Source organism: Zophobas morio, unplaced genomic scaffold (genome assembly GCF_036711695.1).
Source record: "Zophobas morio isolate AGI-343-1 ecotype UQ-CSIRO unplaced genomic scaffold, CSIRO_AGI_Zmor_V1 ptg000058l, whole genome shotgun sequence".
In the NCBI taxonomy this organism is placed as follows: domain Eukaryota; kingdom Metazoa; phylum Arthropoda; class Insecta; order Coleoptera; family Tenebrionidae; genus Zophobas; species Zophobas morio.
This window is the reverse complement of record NW_026972163.1, coordinates 5,165,942-5,188,638: the sequence shown is the minus strand read 5'-3', so window position 1 is coordinate 5,188,638 and position 22,697 is coordinate 5,165,942. Positions and strand designations below refer to the sequence as shown.

The 22,697-nt window shown below is 33.2% G+C and overlaps 1 protein-coding gene across 2 annotated transcripts in view; it reads right to left on the bottom strand.

Annotated features, from left to right (window-relative positions):
* LOC135143321 (ras-related protein Rap-1) overlaps positions 1–16,130 on the bottom strand; it is a 32,227-nt gene extending 16,097 nt beyond the window's left edge. For both annotated transcript variants that reach the window (XM_064075183.1, XM_064075184.1), the window contains exons 1-2: positions 16,012–16,130; positions 11,238–11,366 (exon numbers count right to left, since the gene is read on the bottom strand). In XM_064075183.1, coding sequence (XP_063931253.1) covers positions 11,238–11,335 — 98 coding nt within the window. In that variant the 5' untranslated portion in view covers positions 11,336–11,366; positions 16,012–16,130. The remainder of the gene's footprint in view (positions 1–11,237; positions 11,367–16,011) is intronic.
* Between the last annotated feature and the right edge of the window lie 6,567 nt (positions 16,131–22,697).

The window sequence follows — 22,697 nt, the reverse complement described above, 5'->3', positions numbered from 1 at the left end:
AAGTTATTTACATCGTTTTAATGCAAATTTTTTAATTCCATGTTCTAGCATAAGGATATATTTTTATTTTAAAAAACAAAGATTTACGAGTATTTTCTAAACAAAAGGGATTATGTTTTAAAATATTGAAAAAAGAAACGTAGCAGAAACTTATAACTTTATTATTATAATTTTTAATTATAATATTACAAGATGGGTGCGTATCAAAAGGGTTTATCATGACATGTAGAAGCATATACAATTTTGTTGGAAAGGCAAAAGATGTTAACTAAAGGTATTTTCGGTTAACGAAAAAAGAAAGTGCAGAATAAGGTAACAACTTCAGTTAGGTATGTCTTTTTCCCGGCGGCTTTTTCTAATAGTTTTGTGTCGTGTAAATGCAGAAATATCGTTTTGTCGGTAGCTGACAAAGCAATTTGCATAGATTCTGGTAATTCCGCAAGTTTTCCTTAGTGTTTTAGGATTAAATTATCACAATATTAGGCAGTATTCTTTGGCACTTTGCATCAGCAAGATCATCATTAGATGGATACGCTAAGCGATCGAACAAAACTAAATCTACCAAAATGCCAAAATTTAGATAATGTTAAGATAAAGAATTACTCTTATTTTTTATTGTTCTTTGAAGTTAGGTTTTATAATAAAAGTTTTTAAATAAAACAAATTACTTTTACTGGCTTTGTAATTCGTTATCATTTGATTTGATTGGCCGCGTACTATTGAACTGGTTGATGCGTACTCTTGTAGTATTAGTAGTGTCAGAGTACGCAAATACAGTGTTTAGAAATTTAATAGTTTGCAACTAAAATCGTGGCTATAATTGCACTGAAAAATATTTTGCTGATAAAATTAGTTCTGACTTCCTGAAGATAATGTTACTTTTAATTTTTATACCAAAGCAGCTTTGCTGTGATGACTAATTAACACTAAGTGAGTACTCTTGCCCATCTATCCCCTACGAAGAGACCTATAATGCATATAAGAGGTGGTGTTTGAAGAAACAAATGAAGAAAACTTATGAAGATGCTTTAATAAAGATTTCGCGTTGTATAAGGCATCAAGCTTATGGAGCAAGTATTCAATGTTGTGTATCACGATTAACTTACAGGAAAGCGTAGACATTATCAAATTCCCCAGTGTTATCCTATATCTGAAAAGAAAACGAGAAGGGTATACGCCAAAAAAATCGTTGATTTTAACCAATGAAAATGTGGATTCTGTATTATTGAACGCTCAGGACGAATACCATTTTTTGTTAAACAAAGTATGTATGCTAATATTTTCCAGACGCATAAATGAAGGTATATTTTATAGGTCATTCTTATTTTTGGCGTCGCAGGAGCCTGTAGAAGCAAGGAATTAATTTCCTTATTGACGGCCAACGTTTTTTTTGTCAAGCTCGTCGATTTAAAAACTAAGAAAGATAGATCGTTTGTCATATTTCCAGGAAAAAAACAATTTAGTGGAAATAATAATTAGAAAATATATTGCGATTCGACCCAAAAAAAGTTCCACACCAGATTTTTCGTTAATTACCAGAAAGAAAAATGTAGGTACTACCAACCTGCGGGAATCCACAAAGCTGGTTGTGTTCCCAGTAGTGTCGAGAATAGATTTTAATTCTTATAACTGTCCGGATTAATATCAGGTTCACTATCCACGGCTATTTACATTGATAGCTCGTCGGATATTTATTTTAAATTTGGCGCCATACTCCTTGCAATTTCCTAACAAAAGTTTGGATGTCATTTAAAATTTAAGTGTGCATGGTGCGTGAAGCGGGATATTTTCGTGTCTGACTGCTGGAGTGTTGCGCTGCGCATTTTCGCAAGTTTTGTTTTAATAAGTAGCAGTGGTAAGTTGCAAATCACCCTTGGTTTTGTCCCAAACATCTGCGTTTTTCCTCATTTTAGGCATAAATCAATAATTTGACAATGCCGAGGAAAGAAGGACTAATTTGGAAGTGTTTTACTAAAGGGAAAGGGAAACGCGGCGGAAAGTCTTATACAGCCATTTGTAAGTTTTGCAAGGCAAGCTATTTGGCGAATCCTTTCCGAATGAAAAAACATCTTGTTAATAAGTGTAAAAATGTCCGGTGTTGATAAGAAATGCATTCAACTCTGACAAAGACAATGGGGCTGGCAATACTGTATCAATATTATCAACTACTTCAACTAAGTATTTCATTGGGGGAAAGCCCACAATATTTAAATTCTAGTGCTAAGGTAGTATTGAAGATTATGAAAGTATTTTTAATCAATCTGGTACAATTTTAGAGCTTTGATGATGAAGATGGAGGAGAGAGAGGGAATTTATTCCTCAATTCTTTTGTGGACATTTCGTCACAAAATAAATAAGAATCTCTTGATAGGTATTTTGCTCGTGCTATGTATGCATGAATGACTCCTTTCAATATTGTGGACAACGTATGTATATTGGCAAACATTTCTAAAAAAAATTCGACCATCATACAAACCCGCACGATTTTTCGTTTTATCGTTTTCGATTTATTGAAATAGGTACCTAAGTGTGCCACAAGTTATATTACTGACGGGGCAGCTAATGTGACTGTAAGTTTGTTGCTTGAAAAATCTTCAACTTTGGCTCATTTCAAGGTACAAAATAGTGTACCAAAAGTTTATGAATTGGCGCGGGGAAAATAAAGTTAAATGTTTCTCCCAAAAGACGTTACTGGCGTAGATACTTTAATAATTTAACACAAAATTTCAAACCTTCTTCACTTTAGTCCTTTTATTCAATGTTGAGTATCATACTAAATGTCAAGCAAAATATTCATACTGAAAATTATCAAAAGTTGCGATCGTTTTTAAAGCCACAGTTAAATGGCTTCAAATGCAAAAAATCAAAAACATTAACCCTAGAAAAAATTAACAAATTTTTAAACGATGCTCCAGACTTAGAATACCTGTTGCTAAAAACTGTGTCCATTATAGGAATTGGTCCCATTGATATTGACAGTTGGAGTGTCTGTTATTTTTTTTTTAGTGTTCGCATATTTGAACTTACGGGATTTGTAGAAAAAACCTTTTCGGTTGCCATTCCATACAAACGAAGATAATTCAACGATTGAATTGATGAAGAAAACGTTTGTTTAATGAGAATTTAAAGTTATTGATAGGTTTTTGTAGAAACTGAATAACATAATCGGATATTTGCTTGAAAATTTCATCAATACGATGACGTCATCGCACCTAATTAACCGCTTTGATCCAGTCAAGAAAAATGTTGAGAAGGGAACTTCAATTTTCAAGAATTTTTGAAAACTCTGTCACCCTGCACTCAAAAGACGGTTGAAATGCATAATTTCCACCTGGATGAACTACGCGACTGCGTCATCGACAATTTATTTAACCAACACCTTATTCTAGTAAACAGAAACATCTAGGTCGCATTATACAAAAATGAATGTACAGGCATTTTTGGAGCGTTGGAGTTCTACCGGGGGCAAGCCAATCTAAGTTAAACTTTTTAATAATATAATAAACGAATATTTAACGAAAGCACTAATGCCAGCGGAAGGTATCAAGGAAATTGTGCCTGCATCCAGCAAAATAAAAGAGTTTGTTGTTACATCTTTATTGAGTAATGCAATATTACAAGCATTTCAGTCTTGCTTAAAAGATTGTCTGGAATTCCCTTCTAGTATCGAATGGATAAGAAAACAAATTAGTTCCATGAAAAGTTATATAGTAGAACATTTTTTGCCATTGTTCGGTTTTCGTGGCGCCTGCCTTATTGATGGAATTGTTATATGTATTGGTAACCTGGCGGGAAGCCCTGACTCTGAAAAGCATCAAGCTGATTTGATAACCTTAGCATGTCATGAATGCGGTCATTGTTTGGCAAGGGTGAGCTGCAACGATTTCAATTTTTATAGCCCCTGTAAATTATTTTTTGATCAGCGCAATGTACGCAAGGATGTTGTTAACCCAGAATTGAACTTAGAACTTGGACGAACTGTTGAGTTATATCTTTTTGATAAAATACAACCTAATTGGTATTTGTCCTCAAAACATGCAGCCATCGAGTTTCTTAATAAGTTAAGAATTCGCAAAACATATCCAATTATTTTAAACGAAGAATTTGAAGATTTAGGCTTAGTGATCCGAACCGATACGTCTCCTACATTTGGGATCGATATAATGGAATTTTATAATTTTTTTTAGGTTCATCTCTATGTTGTACCTGTCTATTTGTTTTCACTGTCGTGATATCGAAGCTTGTTTTTTTACTAGATTCTTGTAATTCATATACTATGTATTCTTTGTTGAATTAAAAAACATAAATAAAAGTATTACAGTTTTGGTGGCGCTTGCAGCAAACAATAGTTTACCTCTTAAAATTGGCAGAAATTGAAGAGTCTATACGAAACTTTATACTAAAAATCCCTGACACATAAACTAAAATATCTCGATCTTTTGTCATCTCCGGAAAATTTTGTGACATATGTAAAAAATACATGGATCTTGGTAGGCAAATACAAAATTCCAACCCATGTTTTTAAATTTTAATTGTGACGTTCGTAGAAACATTATAGTACTTACTTAACTCTAATAGTAAGTGTCTATTACACACTCTTTTGAATTACGGCTTTAACTTCAAAACAAAATGGTGTGTAATAGTCTTCTTACTAATCTTGATATGTAATATACTGCACTGCTGAACAAAATAATCTGGACACCTTCATATTTGTAATTTTAACGCTAATAACATTTAAATGAAACTTTAAAATGAATATTGAATAACTCAATCCTGATTTTTGCACATTTCTCTATAACTTCCCTTTCATTGTTTTCTCCTGGAACTTGTAAAATCATTTTTTCGAACATTTATTTAATTCCGAAATTTGTATTAAGTTTTGAACTTATTCAGTTTAGTATTCAGATAGTTGTGAATTTCAAACTATCTTCCCTCCTCTTATTCTACCTCCGGACGTTTTACGATTGCTTCTCTATCATTGTGAATATAACCGAACTGAATTGGGGTGGAGTTTTTGGAAACAATACTATAATAAAAATATAAATATAGAGACTAACGATCCAGAACGGACGGTGCACCTGTTGGCTGAAACGACAGCCAATTTTAAATCAGAAATGTGGCAAAATTGTATTCAACACTGCGAGAAACTTATTGAAGAAGATTGGCGTAAAGCAATGGGGAATTTTAATGTGGAAGTTATCCCATAAATTATAACTTCCTTACCAGATGATTCCAACTCTAAAATTACAGATGAAGAAACAGACTATATGGTAAATGATAATACTCCGTCTACTTCCATTTCCTAAATATCCCCATTTTGTTTTCACTACATATTTTTTCCTGATTTTCTACAACTTAGTTTAACTATTTCCAGCAATTAATAGTTTCGGTCTAGGACAATTCGGCGCGGCCGACTTGGCGCGAGACATTTTGGCGCAAAGCCAACTTGGCGCAGGGACACTTTGGCGCAAGCCATCTTGGCGCGGGCCATCTTGGCGCGGATGAACTCGCACCAAGAGAAATAGATATAAATATACAAAAATTGCAGCCGTGGTTAGCATAACCTGATTTTTATAGTCACCAACGCGTGGAGGTGTAATGTCGACTTTTTAATGGACATACGGGCGCTTCGCACCCTGCACCCCTTCATAAACATATTCCTAAACGTGGAACTTCTTGCTCCGTGGATCATTTAGTTATTGGAATTTGTGCGAATGAAACTGTGTATTTGGTTGCCTACATTTGGCATAAATAACAGGGTCTTAAAACCACAGTACGAACAAGAAATATTTTTTATATTATATACCGACGTACTCGCGCCAAGATGGCTTGCGCCAAAGTGTCCCTGCGCCAAGTTGGCTTTGCGCCAAAATGGCTCGCGCCAAGTCGGTCGCGCCAAGTTGGCCGCGCCAAATAGTCCCATTCCGTAATAGTTTAATAAAGTCAGTATATTTATATTTATTGTTTCGAAAACGTTTTAACAAACGTTACTTACTGAGTTTATGAAGAGTTCGAAACCGTCTTGAGCTCCATTGTTGAATCAATGGGTGGTGTGAATAAAAATGGAGCTTATTTGCTATTTGAGTAGTTACTATAGGACCAGCTTTTACTGACAAGTGTTAGTCCAAAGTAATAGCATCTGCTACAAAATAAGTGAAGAAGCATTTGCTATGACTGACCAGCTTTTGTTGTAAAAATTACAATGTTAACTTCAGTAAACAACATGAAATCCAAATGCAAAAAATACCACAGTGTTCATTTCAATGAAAAGATCGATTTTTTCACAATGAAGTTTAATGCAGTTGCGAGATATTTCGAATCAATCCACTGCAGATGAAGAATAAATTTCAAGAGAGGAGCACCGTGTTAGTATGACCCGACTTCGTGCTTCACGAAAACAAGAACACAGAGAGGCCATACTTGAAACACCTCGGTTGGCAAGGAGAAATCGTCGAGCAGAACACAGTGATCAACAACGTCGAGCCGTAAAAAGAAATGTTTCAAGTGTTAATTTGCTGGCACCCTTTCGTTCGAATTGAAGAAGAAAAAGAAGAAGAAGAAGAAGAAGAAGAAGAAGAAGAAGAAGAAGAAGCAGAAGGTTGTGTGTGTCCACTGCGGTGCATTTAAGTTCGTTAGAGAAATGCCTGGAAAGGTTAAATTACCACTGTTGCCTTCGCCACCTGAGCCATTGCATTCATTGCTTCATGGCGAAACTCAAGAATCACGACATTTTCTTTCGAACGCTCAAAGGTACAACGTACCGTATGTTTCCAAATAACTTCATTTGGAGCAAATATTATCGAAGAACGCGGTTTCAATCCGACATGTAAGGTAATTTTTATTAATAAGAGAATAATCTTCATTTTTGGTGTCGACTTTACAAATTCACCATAGAATTGGATCATTGTAACCGGTTGAAGACTCAGCATAAATTCTTACAAATTTACTTCATGAGCAATATGTAAATAGGACCAGCTTGATCGGCGTCAAACAGTCAATAACGCAATGAAAAAAGAAATTATTCAAGATTTGCAGCAAATACTTCATGAACATCATGCATTGATTCAGTTGTTCAAAACTGCGTTGGATCGTATGCCAAGTAATGACTATAAAGTCGTGATTAGAGCAGATAAACGATCCGCTGGAACACCCCCGATGATTTGCCTGATCCGGAATTCTTAAAGACCAAGATAATGGAAGAAAATGATATCAAGAAGAAGAGTACACGAGACATCTTAGAAAACGCAGTGCATCGAAAAATCACTGGCGAACTCCAGTGCGAAAGAAGTACAGATAAAACGTGTAACTATGAAAGAAAGTCATAGATGTAGAAGCTAGCTAGAGAGTGGCATCGGCTCTCATAAGAGCAGTGAGCCACACAACATCCAAGAAGTTCGAAGAAGTTGTTGATTTGGTATTGAGTCTAGCTAACAAAAAGTTAATCAAACTCGCCTCAATCGGTGTCGCCTTGTTCATGGCCAAGGTGTTTGGCCCTGCATGTGCCCGATTTAAACACCAATCTGCTATCAGTTGACAAAATGACTAGAAGGGCTGCGCAGTGGAATGGCAGTGGTGTTACAGCGCAACGATGCCTTATCACACGGCACTGACGGTAGCGGATCGCGGCGGGAATGGAAAGAATCCGCTCTTTTCACGTCGTGGAAATAATCCCATACTATAACTGTGGCATCCCTAAACGCTTTAAATAGTGGAATCGTGATCGGTCCAAAATTAAGTGAATCTAACAGAACGTAAATTTTCCTACAAAATCTACCACTACGGCAAGATGACGCGTACTTCTTTCCCGAAAATGTGTGAGGGGAATTCGAAGCTCCTAGACCTAAAGTCACTAGATCTATTATTACTTTTAGAAAGTACGGCAAACTGCCAGTGCCCGGCGGTCGACAGAGACGAACCTAACCTATGTGCTAGACAAAGATAGCGCGAGACTAGTAATTTTCGCTATCAAATGTAGGAACTGCCAAAGAAAGTTTGCTGTGTTTACGATTTGAGGTTACGACAGACTGTACTTGAATTATCGAGTCAACGAACCGAAAAGAACACTATTCCAGTCTCAAACTAACTCCAGCCCTATCCAACGAGAAAATGTCACAGGCAACCGACAGTCATGGAGGACGTGGTACCAGTAAGACAATTGACACTATTGACAGCCAAATGACAGTAACAGGATCGCCATACTGGAAGCAAAAAATACCTGTTGCCAAAAACACAGGTACCACAAATACCAAGGACATATTTGTTTTTTATAAAAGTTACTAATTGCTACACATTTCAAGATCAAGTCACATTACCTAGACCTGGTTCACGCGGATGTGTGTGCACTGAATCTCACGATAAGGCCAAATATTTTGTTAAGTTTATAAATAATCATTCCGGATGGTGAAAAGTGAGATCCTTACAATCCAAAAGTGAAAGCTGCCGAGAAAGGGCATGAGGCCATCGTCCTCACGAGAAAACAAAAAGGAAGAAAGCTCAAGTGCATCTAGTCTGACAGCTGCACGGAATTCTTTAGTCGAGAATTTGATCAATTGTTGAAGGAGAAGGAAGGACATTTCTAGTCGGCTGACAATACAAACAGGAACAAAACGGTGTGGCCGAACGCAAGAACAGAACTTTCTTGGAAATGGCTTGATGTTTGTTATCGAGTCGGGTCTACTTCCTTCTTGCACTGTGTGCGAAAAACGACATCAATATGACACTGAAATAGACTATCGAAAAGTCGATATTATGAAACGGAATTAGAAAAACATTAAAAATGTCCATCTTTCGCACTGACTGTAAAAAACGTCAATATGATATTGAACTGGCAACCGAAAAGTCAATATTATAAAACGTATCGGGTGTCTAAATAAAATTCTGGTCAAGAAAGTTGTCAGCAGCTTTTCCTTTTTTCCGTATGTCGTTTTCGAAATGAATTTTGAAAGCTGTCATCCGCTTGTCGCATCGACTGTTGTGAATTAATAATCTTTAAACTGAGCTTGACATTGAATGTGTGATAACTGTCTCTAACACAATGGCAAACACTGCGACATACGGAAAAATACAATAAAGTAGAAGGAAGCGCTCTTAATTATATTTTTAATTAAAAACCCGTTAGTTCAAAATAGTTAATATTTATGTATCAAGTACATAATCAAAGGTTTTATTGAACAAGCCCGTTTATCGACGAGCGAAGAATGAGCCAATCCAATAAAAAGGGCGGTTCAATAACGACTGATTATCCACATGGTGCATAGATGATTTTATGGTCGATTGCAATAATTTCTCTTTTAAGCAAGGATGAGAATAAAAATTATTGAATGAAACAAAAAATCGATTCCAGTAGTAACATCATTGAAGGCAAACTAATAAAATTGTTGCTAGTTAGCGCCAATTTATTTCCCGAAATTAATTAGTTTCCAGTTGATTTCCCGTTGTTTTCGCTGTTGTTATAATGGAGCAAACCACTAAAACATCCCCAAAAGCAAAATAATTGCTTTTTAGGACCCAATCGAAATTACTGAGTCATTCTTGATTTAATTAGTAAAATAAATTGTTTCATTCATTAATTTTTTTGAGTCAACCTGCATAAGTAATTCGGAAAACTATAAGTGCAATGATAAATTACAAGTACAGAGTCACAATAGTTTGCTTGTTTCTGAGAGAATTTATTAGAATTAGGCAAAATTTTGAGATGACTCATACATTTTTGGTATACGATAAACGAATAAATTTTTAATAGTAATTTACCATGATTACGATAACCTTAAAACGTTTCCAAAATTTCAGAACATTCGGTTTTGCAGTTTCAAAGTTAAATTGGAAAATGTTTTTTTTATTTTAAGCAGTGTTTGTATAGAAGAATTACCCAATATGGCTTGAAAAAACGGTACGACACGAAGGTAGAATTTCAGCAAAAAGTGAATCTGCTACAAGCCATAGCATTCGTGCCAGGCGTTTGAGATTATATTAGAGTCAGTTACTTTACCCCCAGAAATGCAACAGCTTTTGTATTATCTTGAAGACACTTGGATTGGAAAGCTGGAAAGACGAACACGTAATTGACCAACATTTTCTTACCCTATTTGGAATTGTTTTCAAAATATCACCGATAATATTCCCCTCACAAACAACAGTGTGGAAGGATGGAACAGAGGCTTTTTATCGCAGATAAAGGGAGAGAAACCCTCAATATGGAATTTCTTAGAAGCGCTTAAAAAGAAGCAAACGATGGTAGAGCTCAAAATTGTGAAGGAACAAAGTGTAAATAAAATGCCAAAACGCAAATACGATAATCTTAATGAAAAACAAAAAAATATCTGTAGTGAATTTGACAACGCTTTCAGTAACGATGAGATTATTGAATATTTACATAGAATAGCGTTGATAATTTGATTTTCTGGTTGTGTTTTACTGTATAATTTTATTGCGTTACTTCTTTGTTCATTGTTGTAGTTGGTCAATGTTTCAAATAAAATTTATTTCACCTTTCGAGTAATTGTTTTTCCATTAAGGGTTTTTGGAACAAATGTTTCTTCGACTAATTGTGGTTTCCAATAATTATTTTTCGATCAATTGTTTTCGAGCAACTGTTTTTCGATCAAATGTAATTCGAGAAATTTTCCGCCACCCGTAGAGAATACATTGGTGTTTTAAATAATCGTTTGCTGCCATTTTTAAGTACCCGCGAGAAGGATTGTTTCATCACGACAATGCAAAATTCACATAAGTCGGGCAACTTTGGGATGGTTACATCAGGAACAAGTAGTGTGAGTTTTTTGTTAGTCAGGCCGATCGCAAGATTTAAACATTATTATCGAAAACCTTTGGGTCATTCTAGAACGGGACTGCTAATCGGTAGGTAATATACCATAGTAGACAAATTAAAAAAAAATGTAATGTTAATGGCGTAAGACACTTTAAAAAGATGTCGTATGATTAAATCAATTAGGAGTATAAATTCTTCATTAGTCGAAACAGTAAGAAAAAATTGTGGAAAAATATCTTATTAAATAAATAAAATAAATTCCGGATATCAATTGTTTCGTCTTTCAAATGCACGTGCGGATGTGTGGATTGTGAAGCTTATGGAATCGTATGAGGGAATGAAAACACTAATTTTCCTAAGAAATGCATAACGGTGAAGACGATGTGGTTAAGAAACAAACAAAAGAAAAAGGCACATTAATAAAATAAATATTGGAGTAATGTGATAACTGATAACCTTCTATTCTTACCTGTTGCTGTTATGTAACCGCTTATCAACTTCAGGTTCTTCTTTGAGAAATGAAGGTTGCAAGCTAAATCGCCTGCGGAATTGATGTCTCCCGTGCATCAAATATTTGAAATGTACTTCAAAATTTATACTGAAAAACAAAAATAATTCTATAGTTTCTCTAATAAATATTTACTAAAAATATAATTCATCAAATCTCATTATCAAATCAGTGCTAGATTTTGTTCACGGCAAATAGGATTTAAATTTAAAAATTCAAAATAGGAATAACCGATTCAATAAACATTTTCAAACGCCAGATATTAGGGAATAAACAACAATGATAGCTCAAAGTTCTCAGGATTCAATGAGTTTGCCATCAAACTTATTTTATATTATCTTTACTGTACTTTATCTTTAATATCCTAAATTGTATAATGTGTGGGATTCTTTTCATTAACAATGTGCCAGAATATACAATTTCTGCATTTGGAGTACTGCATCTTTCATGTTAAAAACTTTCCCCAATTTGCTGCTCGGCAAATAAATTGCTTTCTCTTTTCCATTCACTATGAAGATTTTCTATCTTTGTTTGCTTCTGGAAACATATTCTGGCATTGATATTTTATCACCCGAGTTGTCATAGTTTCTATAATCAGAATCTGCCTTTTGCTTTTACTTTTCTTTGCGGAAGAATTTGTGTAAAGCTTAGCGCTATGTTATCAACAAGTTGCTTTTTCGTAACTAAAGCTATTATTACTGTAAATTATGGCTAGAGAAAAGCACTTATCCTGACGTGAACATCGGAAAATGTATTGTTTTCTCCCTACCAATTTATTTACAACAGACGACTCCACTTTTAGTACAGAAATAAGTTGCATAATTTTCGTAATTGCTAAGGTCCATTTTTCTTTCGTACAATGGATAATTCTGATTTCTGCGGAATTTTATAAGTCTTACAATTGTTTATGTAACTTTTTATGCCCTTATGGAGTTTTATCAGGTACTTTTTTATTTTTAAATAATAATCCATTTCGCAGAACATGACTCCGACATTATTTTTTTTTTTTTTAAACAAATGAGTTTGTAAGACTTGGAGTTCGAATTGTTTTTCAATTATCCACTTTCCAAAAAGCAAACATCATACAATATATGTTTCTACACCTAGTCACGGTTTTCAGGTCAATGTCAGAATGTGATTTTGTATTAAAAACCTTTTAAGCGTTTTCACATACAGGCGTTCAGAAATTCGAGCACCAAAATATTAAGAAGATACCTAGAAACATTTACTAAATGGGGGAGAAATATTGAAAAAAAAAAAATCGGGGCTTTATTATTCAAATTGTGGAGCCTAAAATTTAACTTTTCTGTTAAATATTTCTATAATGCATGATTATAATTTACTACAAAAATTGTTTTAATTACTTAAAACAATATTAAAAACATAATACGTTAATCAAAACAGGAAATTTTAAATTTGAAATCATTTTAAACCCCAGTCCAAAAAATTTACTTTTACGTTGAATTAACAACGGCAACATCCCTATCTCAACAATAAAATTTACATCTTACTGTTGTTGACAGTTGTAGTTACAGCTCTTATTCGGTAAAAAAATGTCAATCATTTGTCAACGTCGGCGTCGTTTCATTTTTAGCAGCAAAATGTTTTTATTCGTTGAATACTCTGCGACATGTAATTGGTACTGGGGAGAAATAATAGGAATGCCAGAAGGTCGGGAGTTGAGTATAGGGAAACCTATCCACACCCAAGACATCCTTGACGCTATAGCAAAGCGCAAGCCGTGGACAACGGACATTATGAACCACGAACAAATTATTGACAACGGTCGTTGCAGAAAAAAGATTCAACAAAATACACGTTCACTAGCGATGGAGTATTTAATTAAAAAACTAATTTTTGGGATATTGTAAATCCTCATGTAATAAGACGTAGAGGATTTCAACAGCAGAGTTCTGTTAACGTTCGGTAAGGTATTATAACTACCTCAATAATCCCACTGTGCTTGCCCGTAGAACAGATCATAATGCGGTTTTAGATCTCCTAAACAACAAAATGCAAAATCTACTTGATAATGTGCCAGTGAAAGTTCACCAGAATATGTAGATACAATTAAATAGGGGCACTGTGCATTTTGCAGTCACAGTTCGGCAATGACTAAATGAACAATACCCTCAAGAATGAATTGGACGAGGTGCTCCGGTTGCATCGCCACCCAGGTCCTCAGACTTTTTTTATGGGGATATATGAAAAATCTTATTTATCGTAATGCGCTGCCAAATCGGGAAGATGTAATCGAACGCATAAAGTCAACCGCAGCCACAGTAATCCCTGAAATGGTTGAAAGAGTGCAGTAATGTCAGAAGACGAGCTGTAGCGTGAAGTACATGGTCAAAATTTTGAACCTTTTGCGTTGGTTGTTAATTTTTTTACTTTTGATATTTAATAAAATTTTTCAGTTTTAACAGCAAATTATTATTAACAATTTTTACTTTGTTATGGCAAAAATAATGTTTCCAAACGCTATTGATTTATCCTAAAAGCAGACTACACTCTGCAAAAATTTTTGTTGCTTGCGCCCATCCAGCTAACTGAGTGCTCATAGGTACGATGTCGATCTATTAAATTGTGTGTATAATTAAAAATCATCAGATTTATTTTATTTGAAACAATTAACGACTGCATTTTACTGAGAGATTTTAACAAGTTTCAAAGTGATTTGGGTCTAATAATTGCCTGAAATATTAAAAAGTTCCACAAACAATTGTATTAACATTGATTGATTTGAAAAAAAAAAAAAAAAAAAAACCCAAGCGATGTCTGCATGATGGTACTACTGAAACACTGCAATTGAGTGGACTTAAAGCACAAAACCATTCACAAAACTGTCAAAATAATTATGTTAAAAAATTGGTAATTTGATCCAGAGTTGTCTTCGTTGATTCGCAAGCTTGATACGTTCGGACACATTTATTTATTACTATTGTTGTCCACGATACGCATGGTGGCATGGTTTACTTATTTCAACCAACTATTTCATCTACTTTAGAAAATGCAATGCTGTCCTTTTGTGTTAACTTTTGTTAGCTTTTTTTACGAAAAGTTGGTTCGAATTCTAATTCATGTGATTTACAGTCTTCAGAATTATCGCTGACGGTAACAGAATTTTGGTGCCCCAATTTCCGAACATTGTGTATATTATACACAAAACCAATTTCTTAATGGAAACCGGAATTAAATAATTATAAGAATAAGTTGTAGCACGAAATATGCTCATTTTTCTATAATGTTCGTTACGCTGTTCTTCAAATCTGTCAAAAACGAAATTATAAATGTCTTAGCCTTGATTTCACTGTGTTCTCATTTCAAATAAATTCGTATTAAATTAAAATTATCCGAACTACACTCAGTTACGAGAAAATAAAGTGCAAGAAGTAATGTGTAATATTTTAGTTTATTTTAATTTTTTTGGGTTTAATTTATATATTTAGCTAAAATTTATTTTTTTATTTAGGTTGTACGTGCTAAGAAGTGTTTTTAATTCATCAGTGAAATAATACGTTTATTTTTAGGTGTAACATTATATTATTATATTAACTTAACACAGAATATATCCACTGTTGTATCTCAATTTAAAATTCTGATTTTTTTATTAATCTACATTGTATAGAGGCACTGCATTAGCTTTTATTTATTTTGTTGTTCAAAACTATGTTAAACAACAAAAACTAGTGGTAGAATAAATCGTCTACCGTGATATGACGATAATATTTAATTTGTTTCTGGCATTTAATTCCATATTCGGATTTTTAAAACTACTATTGCAAACTCAGAAACAACACAAAAATTATGACGTCATGTATTGCAAATCAATGACAGACCGCTCTAATTAGTTAAACAAGTCTTTTATCAGATCTAGTAGAATGTACTTACGCATAAAAATTTTACTGATTACTTGACTAGAATTCGTTATAATTAATATAAGAATGTAACATTATTACAAAGTGACTTATTAGTCTTGACGTGAAAACTTGTAAATATAGTTTATACTTTACTTTTGATATTGCTAACTCTAAAATGTGTTATAAAAATTTAACTGATTAAGCGTCACTCTTAATTATCTGTATCTGATTTCCTTTAGGGTTTTACAAATCTTCATCAAATCGATATAATAGTCATTTAATATTTACTATTAGCAAAACGAATACGATAATATCCATACTGTATTTCTAATAAAAGAGTGAATTAACATAATAATGTATCCCACTCACAGTTTTCCAATTATATTTGCGACATATGACAGACAAAACAAAAATATATTTATTTTATACTACTGCCGAGTCACATGTACCAGGTGTTCTTTATCCTAGACACATTAAAATATTACAAAAAGAGCTGGATTATTACTTGATAAAAAATGTAAATGGCCTTCAATATCGAGAACATTTATTTCTGTACAGTGAAATTATCCGATATGAATTCTGTGGATACATATAATAAGTGCATTTGTCACCAAACTGATAAAAACTGATACGATAACTATATCTCCAAATTCCTGCAAATATGTAACTTTCCTAACAAAGTGAATTAAAAGCACTACCATAAAATAACCAGATTGTAAAAAAAAAATTATTTTTTATCAACATATTTTGAACAATTTTTATAACACGATGAGTGCTTAGAAATGAACAGACATATTGCACCAAACAATGAAATACTGAAGTTTCCCTTTTGTTATTATTAATTAAATAAATACAAAAACATGCAAAATACTCACCTTCTATTTAAGCAGAGAAAGCTGTGTGCGATATAAAATACAAGAAACAATTCATGAATAGCTTTAAGACACACTACGGGAACCAACAGGTTGGTAGCAAACCTTTGACTGTTCCCGGAGCGGCTCCGGACGGGCTCCGGGCCCGCGTCTGCGCTTAAAATAGTAATCAACATGTGCTAAAGGACAAGATCATTGAACCAAGCTTATTTATTTCAGCTTTCTACACATTGATAAATTTATACATCCGAACGAAAAAAATATAAATTGCAATTGTAGAATATCCCCAAATTTAATATTTAAGATTTCTTATTCAAACGCGTTAACATTACATAAGGAAGTTAAAAATTAAACAGTGTGTTATTCAACCAAATTGACATTAAAACTATAAACATGAGGAATGAAATAGTGAAAAGAGAAGTTAGAGACACACTTAAACAAATAGTGACGTTACTATGTAAAAATTAAGTAACTAGGAGTTACTGATATGAAAGGATCTTTTTTTACAGGAAGGTCTCAAAGTGTGAAATATAAGGTTTAAGGCACGTTTCCCCAGCTTATTTATGAAGAGCAGCTTCTGAAAGCTCTAATAGTTACGTAGACAAACAACATTTTTTTTACATTTTAACTTGTTAATTAACATATAATTCTTTAAGACTTTATCAAACCGCAATAAATACTGAACATATACCCCAGTTGTTTTGGGAAAATTTCTACAAAAAGCATTTATTTTGACAATGTGTAGCAAAAAGTTGCCAGAGAAAAGTTTAATTATTAAACTAAGGCTAGCGATTCCAACATTCCTCAAACTATGCTTAGCGGAAAATTCGAAAGGAGTTTACAAGCAATTCTGCAATGTCTCGGAAGCTATTACATTTGCGCATTATGCGGATAACCCAACATCCATGTAGGCACATTATACTATGTAAAATATATGACTTTAAATGAATATCAATATTACTAAACATTCAAAACTGACTGATTTTTTACATTATAAAAATAACAAACTTCGATTCAAATATCTAAAATATCCACGAAGAAAGAAACTTTCACACAGAAGCTACTAATACTAATAGTTCTATTCATAAAAGTACTCTTATACTAAATTCTTGTTACAGATGTGATTATCTTCGGTATATATTTTTCTGTTGAATGTTTGAAAATAAAGAAATACAACTGACGAATGTACCGCTTCAAGACAATGGGCTAATATAGGGGCTGTTACAGAGTACCTACTATCTAGAAAACGACGTAGTATCTGGAAATTACATTTACCAGGGACGTTTGTGTATGTACTCTAAATAGGGGTGGACGCACAACATTATTGCGAGAAAGGATGTTACATTTAATGAATGGACCCCGTATGATAAACTAGGTTTATAGGCCTGATATGATTTTAAGGTAAATTGATTTATTAAAAACTACTATTAATTATTTTTCTGATATTCGTTCTACTAAATATAACCGCCAATATTGATCAACTACGGATGAAATAACAGAATAGGAAATTGTTTATTCAGAAGATATCAAACAACGTAGGGTTTGTTCAGCCTATTGTTCGATCCATTTTGGGTTGATAGAAAATTATAAGCAATTCGGTTTATATCGAAGAATTTGTGGCGGTGTTGTCAGTCATCAAAAATATGCAGTTGATACATGAATCTTACAGATAAAATCGTATAATAAAGTTTTTTTACTTCGCACCTATTCGTCTTAAAATTCGATTTTTACTTTCCGAGAGTAGCTAAGGCAATAGATAGTGTGATAGTGTAATCCAGGGAATAGATAATTTTGTTTCCTGGCCCGTAGAGTATGAAAAACTAAATCTCCCGTCTCCGTCTGTCTGTCGTCTGTGTTAGTTGTTGTCAAATTTTATATGTATAATTCCTAAAATATATGTACATCGTATAGATGGTACCTAAAATTTGTCTAATCACCCCCACCAACAATTTGGTGACGTCAGCTCAAAATTTTGCGTAGATAATGCCATTTAAATAGTACTCTATAAAATAACATGCGCCTGTATTTGTGGTTTATGAGTCCATCTTGCCTTTAGGCATCCAAATTTTCGCAAAAAAAGGAAATTAGATAACAATCTTTTGTATAATATAAAAGGAATGCAATGAATCACCTGTATAACTTAGTTCCCAGGCAACATGATGTCGTCTTTTTCACGTGAATAAATGGTCATCATTTACGTCATAGTGACCAAAGATTTCACGTGATATTGACGTAGCAATGACGGTCAAATGTCTCGTCTAGATGACGTCATTTTCTCACGAGCTATTGACGTGATGTACTGACGTCTTAGAGTCGTCATTTTGTAACGAATTATTGACGTGATTCACTGACGTCCCAGAGACGGCATTTATTGTCCATTTTAAGACGTTTTTTATATTTTGATTTTTAGAAAAAAATATGCAATAAATAAAACGCTGAAATAATTTTATTTTTTTATATTGTTTAGCTTAAATAAAATATTATAATTCGTTATAATCACCAAGTAAAGCCCAAAACAAAGTATATATTAATTAAAGTTGAAACAAATTACTCTAAAAAAATTAAATTTACTACAATTTTGTACAACCAACAATGAACTTCAATAAACAAATAAAAAATATGTCAATTAAACAAATTAAAGATAAACGACTCCTAAGAACACAAACAAATCTACATACAGGTAATTACGAGTATAATTGGTATAAACAAAAAAAAGGATATTGTACGATATATAATCAAAAATAAACGTTGCTATTTAAAGAAAAATCAGTTTTAAAAACACAAAGAAATCTATTTAGTTACAAAGAATATAAAAAAACTATAATAAACTATAGATGAGTCTTAAAAACACAAAAAAATCTATTTACAAAAAATATTCAAAAAAAAACTAGAATAAAGGGAAAAGACAATTGAATCGCATTGTTGAAGTTACTTGATTGAAAATGCACTGTAAAACCACAGTATATGTAAAACTATCTAATTCACGACGACTTGACTGTCCCCAACACACAAAAAAGTACCGTTAAGAATTAATTCTGTTTTAACAATCATATCAATAACCTAAGTTTTTTAAGTTTGCTTCAATTTATTGCACTGAAAAGAAAAACCCGTTAGAGTGCATGGATTAATGGAAATGCAATCATTTTTTCATCTATGGGCAATAGCAAGCATTTGACTATTATTAAATTTAAGGGATTACAGCTTAAAGCAGAAGACAAATTCTGTATTTTAAAAATGCTAAATTTACTTGAATCTAACGGATAATCGTAAAATGGTTTCATTGACAAAAACGTACAGCCTATCAGGAAAATCTCATTGTCAATACTTTTTACAATGAAGCGAAATGTGTATGTGTAAATAGTAAGTTACCAAAAAGTATCGTAGTATTACAGGCATCTACCGGTATATAATATCCAATATTAATGTTATATATGTATATATGAATTCATTGTATTTTTTTAACTTACAAAGAAATCTGCTTGTTCTAATATGCAAACATAATCTTGTAATTCGTCAAAATTTGTTTAGGTGTGGTTTTGGCGGCATAACTTCTATTTTTGTTTTCTTTTTCACTTGTCAGATTTGATGACGTTTCCATGTTGGGAGATTTTTTCACTCGTTTCCTTTAGCATTTCTTTCGTTTCGCACATGTGTTTTGTATTTGTTTCAAATCTAAAATAAAATTATGTTCATTAGCATTAGTTCATAAAAAATTGCAGTAACATACCTTTGCAATATTTTATAGCGCTTCATTTTCAAAAACAATCACCGTAAGTTCTTCATAATCAGTGGGAGTATCTTCAGTGATTAATGGTGGTCTTTCCAGCTTATCTGAAAAAACTGCTTTTGTTATCTACGTACAGTTATCAAAAATAACAGAAACACGTAAAAATTAAAATGATTACTTTATTAGATATTAACTTACCTACTATAAATAAGTACAACTCACACTGAATGACATAAATTTGCACAAAACTGCGTTAAAAATGAAGTGAGTAACGGATACACGAGAAAGTTTCGGTGGTTGAGAACCAACTGGAAATATTGGAATGCTTCTCTGTGAAGTGCAATAAACATAAATACCGAAGAAAGGGAAAGTCCGAATGCACACCCCAAACATCTGATGTATTGTATAGTAAATACGGATAAGAATAAATTTAATAAAACTGAATATTAATCACTCTCGAATTTTTTTGGTAACCGTCATCACTTTATAAACGTCTTTATAAAATCAAAATTCGACGAAGGAATTCTTCAAAACCTTGTCCCGTTTTAGGGACAATGGACAAAGAATTTTTATGACTGTGTTTGTGTCGTTGGGAAATAGTTATTTCTGGTTCTAGACCGTGAAATGATTTTTTGCATTTGAAAATGAACGCTTTCTTTGCGAGTGATGCGAAGTGAGTTGTATGATTCAGGTATATCCTGACCGAAATGATATCAACCAAATGCCGAGTGATCAGAAATAACTGAGTCTGTTTAAATTAAAATGTGAACTTTTCTGGTGTTTATGTTGATAATGATTAGGGTTACCAACCGTACTCTTTAAAGAGTACATGTACTCTTTTAGAGCTCAAAATATGAAGTACTCTTACTTTTTTATTTTAACTGCAAATGTGCTCTTTTTTGATCAACAACAGCAAGTCCGAGATTTTAGCCAACAGAAATGAAACTAGTAAATACCAAATATGGTAAAAACAGTAAAGTAAACGAAATAAATGTAGTAATTATACGTAGAGAAACGGAACGTTGAGCGCCATCTGTGAATTAGAAAATAAGGTACTTCTTTCGTGATAACCTCACTTATGTATCCTGTGATTCCCATGTGTTAAATTTTGTTGTTACTTTTTATCTATATTTCCTGGTACGTAAAATAAAGGCGAATTGATTACGGACTCTGAACATTTACTGAAAGGTTTGAAGTCTACTATAAAAATTATATATTATATATATTTTGTAATTTCAATCATTGCTCATAGGTATAGGTTAAGTTCCCGGACATAGTTTCGAAAGATGTCACGTCGGAAATGCAAGTTTTCTGATGAATTGGCTACAAAATACCCCATGTTTAAAAAAACCAAAATAGAGTACGAAGCATATTGTGAATCGTGCAACGTAACGGTTTCGGTGGCAAATGAAGGGAAGGCTGATTTGTACCAACATGTTTCGTCTGTGAAACATAAAACAAGAATACAAACTGCGGGCAGTTCAAAAAAAATTGACGGTTTTTTTGTAACACAACACACCAAATTAGAAGAAAAAATATTGTGCGCAGAAGCTACACACGCTTTTCACACGGTTAAACATCATGCAAGTTATAAATCATGTGATTGTACAACAAAATTATACAAGCACATGTTTTCGGATTCTGAAATTGCTTCCAAAATTTCTTCTGCTCGTACTAAAACCGAGGCTATTGTCAATAACGTGCTAGCACCACATTCTCTCCAGAGGGCTATGGAGACAGTTAATGGTATTCCCTTTATTGGAGTATGTACCGATGGTTCGAATCACGGCGCAACGAAGTTATTTCCAGTTTTGATTCAATTTTTTGATAACACACAAACTCATAGAAATGACGTCAGTTCCAGATGAAAAAGCGGAAACAATTTGTGCTTTATTAACCGCTACATTAGAAAAAAACAATTTAAAAGAAAAGTGTATAGCATTCACTGGTGATAATTGCAACACGAATTTTGGAGGTGTAAGCAGAAAAGGAGTTAACAACGTTTTTCAACATTTAAAAAACCATTTACAAAAGTCTCTTATTGGCATAGGTTGTCCAGCTCGCATTCTAAATAACTGTATCCAACATGCTTTAGATGGACTTCCTATAGATATCGAATCCATCGTTTTGAAAATATACAATTATTTCTCTATATACACTGTTCGAACAGAGGCTTTAAATGATTTTTGTAATTTTGTCGAAATACAATACAAGAAACTCTTGTTCCACTCCAAAACAAGATGGTTATCTTTATTTCCTGCTATTAACAGATTGCTGGAAATATATCCAGCTCTAAAATCGTACTTTTCATCACTGGACCATCCACCTGTAATAATTATAAATTTTTTCGAGAATCCTTTGAATGAGGCTTATCTGTGGCTCATACATTCTCTTATGTATATTTTTCATGGAAAAATAGAAGGCATGGAAAAAGAAAGTAATTCACTAATAGAAGTAATGAAAATTTTAAGTTCAGTGGAATCTAGTTTGATTGAGAGGAAGCAACAGGAGTTTCTGCCTCTGAAAGTGAAACAGATCATAAACAGTCATGTACAAAATTTACGAAGCACGACAATGAAAGACGAGTTGGTACATGTGTATGAAAGAGGCATACTCTATTTACAAAAGTGGACGGCATCTTTCCAGGAATTTAAAATATTTGAGTGGATGTTACTTGAAGATAAACCTTCTTGAGATAACATTGAAAATTGTATTTTGTACCTGGTTGAAGAAAAGGGCTTACAGATAAACGATTCCATGCTGTTTGATCAATTCAAGAATTTAAATATATTTTTAGACGAGATTAAAAAGTCAAATAATGAATTCGCTACGCTTTCAGCTGATTTAAAATGGGTACAATATTTTGAAGAGAGAACAGAAGCAGCAAGTTCTGAATTTTTAAAAATATGTTTCTATTTTTTTGCCATTCCGGGTCATAACGCAAATGTTGAGAGAATATTTA